Source organism: Rosa chinensis, chromosome 5 (assembly GCF_002994745.2).
Source record: "Rosa chinensis cultivar Old Blush chromosome 5, RchiOBHm-V2, whole genome shotgun sequence".
Taxonomy (NCBI): Eukaryota; Viridiplantae; Streptophyta; class Magnoliopsida; order Rosales; family Rosaceae; genus Rosa; species Rosa chinensis.
Window position 1 is genome coordinate 67,914,105 of NC_037092.1, and position 3,082 is coordinate 67,917,186.

General features: G+C 38.6%; 1 protein-coding gene across 1 annotated transcript; it reads right to left on the minus strand.

Moving 5' to 3' along the window:
* Window positions 1-205: 205 nt before the first annotated feature.
* On the minus strand, window positions 206-1,936 carry LOC112201921 (3-ketoacyl-CoA synthase 12). The gene has a single exon (XM_024342841.2). It carries the CDS (start codon window positions 1,823-1,825, stop codon window positions 419-421), a length of 1,407 nt encoding a protein of 468 aa, XP_024198609.1. The 5' UTR covers window positions 1,826-1,936; the 3' UTR covers window positions 206-418.
* Between the last annotated feature and the right edge of the window lie 1,146 nt (window positions 1,937-3,082).

A 3,082-nucleotide genomic window follows, 5' to 3' on the forward strand; every position in this document is an offset into this window, starting at 1 on the left:
AATAACAAATGCAAATGGATTCTTTGTACCAAAATTATAAATAAAAAGCAAGCTGAATAAACAGAAACGAAACAGGACAAGCTCTTGTTATATATATATATATATTTTTTTTTTTTTTTTTTCCTGAATCAAACAAATTAAAAGCAGTACAATTATGATGTTGAGTATGGAAAAAAGAAGAAAAAAAAAGAAGGCGAAAATCATATCTGTCCAATATGAATGCCATATGGTAGAGGGATTAATTCAAAGCAGGTAGCACATCTTATTGGGTTATGAAATCCCAAGAGGGATTCAACAATAAGAACTTTGTAGTATACAGGATATAATCAAAATACATTTAGAAAGAAATAGAAATGTGAAAATTAAGAAAAAAAAAAGCACTTTTAAGTAAAACCAGTTACCATGAATTTTTTTTTTCTTATAGAAAATCTTCAAGCTTGAATTTGCTTGGGTCCTCTTGTTGGAGCCAACCAAATTTCTCCATGAAAGGGTTGGTCAAGGACTTTGGTGGGTACATAGCAATTTCCTCTTTCCAGACATTGCCATCCTCCAAATCCCTCGCCACCTCCAGAAAACAGCTGTTGCATTTAAAGCCAGCACCAAAGCTTATCATCAACACTGTATCACCCTTCTTGAGCCTCTTCTTGGCCTCCATGTAAGCCAAGACATACCAGAGACTACTTGCAGAAGTATTCCCAAACCTGTGGAGTGTCATCCTTGCAGGCTCAAGGTCATGTTCAGTGAGGCCAAGACTCTTGCCAATTCCATCTATCACTGCCTTTCCGCCGGTGTGAATGCAGAAGTGATCAACCCCAGTTTTGAAGTCTATCACAGGTTTTGGGGGAGAAGTCCCTAATCCCTTAGAGGATGAGCTGCTCTTTTCTCTCAATTTCCTCAAAAGGGTTGCAAGCATAAACCTAACCAACTCCCTGATGGGCAAGATCTTGGGAGAAATTTCCCTAAGGTTGTCCACAAAAGCTCTTGTGGCAGCCTTGGGTAAAATCTTGGCGAGGTGAAACCCAAGCCTCCCTTGCTCATCTTCTTGTTGTATGCAACAACCATAGGACTCATCTTTGGCCCCATGATGGGTTCTAACCAAACAGTTCAGTTTGAACATGGCTTGGTTTTTCAAGGCCCTTTTGTTAGTCAAAATGATAGCACAGCCACCAGACCTAAACAAACAATTTGCAAGAATCATGGATCTGGCATTACCTGTGTACCAATTGGGGCTCAGAGACTCTGAAGTGACCACAAGTGCATAAATATTCTTGTTTGACTTGAAAATGCTCCTGACTATGCCAACTGAGATTAGACTAGCTGAGCAACCCATTCCGCTGAGGTTATAGACCTTTATGTCCTGTCTCATCTTGTAGTGGTTTATAATCCTTGAGGCTAAAGAAGGCACAGAAGCAAACATTGACACATTGATCACAAGCACATCAATTTGTGAAGGGGAAAGGCCTTGTCTGTCCAACACCTTCTGAATGCTGTCATGGAAGAACTCCTCCATCTCTGTGATTGAATCTTCCAATGTGGGACATGATTCCCTGCCGTCAAACATGATCCTCGGCGCGTAGGTTTGCTCGCCAATGCCGGAGCTCACTATGGCTTTGAGGAGGAACTGGTACTCTAGAAGACCCAAATTCTTGGTCCTCTTGATGATCTCCCCTGAATACTCTGTGTCAAGCTTTCTGTCATCTGTGGGCTTGTGGCATTGGTAGTCCAAGATGTAACATTGTTGGTCTCTTTTCTCACCATAACGCTTCCACAAAGTGAAAATGAAATACAAAGCTGAGAAAGCATAGAGTAAACTCAGAAACTCCATGAAAATATGCTACAGAGAGAGGGAGGGGGGTGGTTTTGGATTTTCTGTGAGCTTAGGTAGATGCCAATTGAAAATGGGATTCTTATAAGAAGAAGAGGGACTCCACTACATGTGACATTGCTAAAGACCTCAAATAAATCCCTCAACTTCCACCAAACTTGGTGTGTGTGTGTGTGTGAGAGAGAGAGAGATTGTGGCTTAGCTTGGCTATCATTCTTTATTACGAATCAAACAAGTCACATCTTAAGCATGGAAAAGTAAGAGTGGGGATCTAAGGTGCTCACTTTCTGTTTTTTTTTTTTTTCAATGCAGAGGGAAACCAGTTGTAATATATCATTTAATCTTCTAAGATTTCAATAATTTGGGCAAGAGCAAGTGTCCTATTCAAAATCAAAATTTGAAGTATTTTATAAGGGAAAGCTATAATAGTGCACAGATATTAGCTTACCAATGTAGTTACCCACATTTAAGAAAGATGAGGTAGTGGCTGGAATCAAAGTTTTAAATTTGAGGGAAGAAAATGTAGTGTACGCAATGCAATTAGTGATTTCATATATTATAATTTTTTTGAAAAGGATTTCATAAATTATGCATGCGGTTAATTATCATACATCCAACTGAGGAGCACAAACCTAAATTACCGAAAAAATGGTTGGAACACAACAATTGAGGAATTTAAAGTATATAATCGTGAAGTTTTTTTTTTTCCTTCACAATTCTTACTATACTACATTCTAATTTCTAATCCTCAAAACGCGTTTTATTTTCTTTCCATTTTTTTTCACAGAAAAACAAAAAGGGAAAAGAAAAAGGGTATAAGTTTGATCTTCTTCTGTATCATACGAGGCCTATGGTTTTAAGAGAAGCCATGAGGTTTACAGTCTCTTACAAAACTAATGGTAATTTGTAGGGCTAAATACTATTTAGTACTCTGTGGTTTGAGTCCAAAATTATTTTAGTTCCTAGACTTTCAATTTCATCAAAAACACCCTCACTATCATTTCTCATCCAATAGATCCCTCCGTTAGGATTCTGTCAAATGGAGCCGTTAAGTAGATGATGTGGCATGCCAACTTGGCACTAGTGGGGCCCACATGGCAGGCGAAATTCTAAAATTCAAAAAATTGAAATAACAAAATTGATTCTCTCTCTCCTCGGACACCTTCTCTGCGACCTTGTTACACAGTGTGAGAATGCTCAAAGAGACTTGAGGACTTATCTCCACTCCCTGAATTAGGGGTATTAATGTAACCTTGA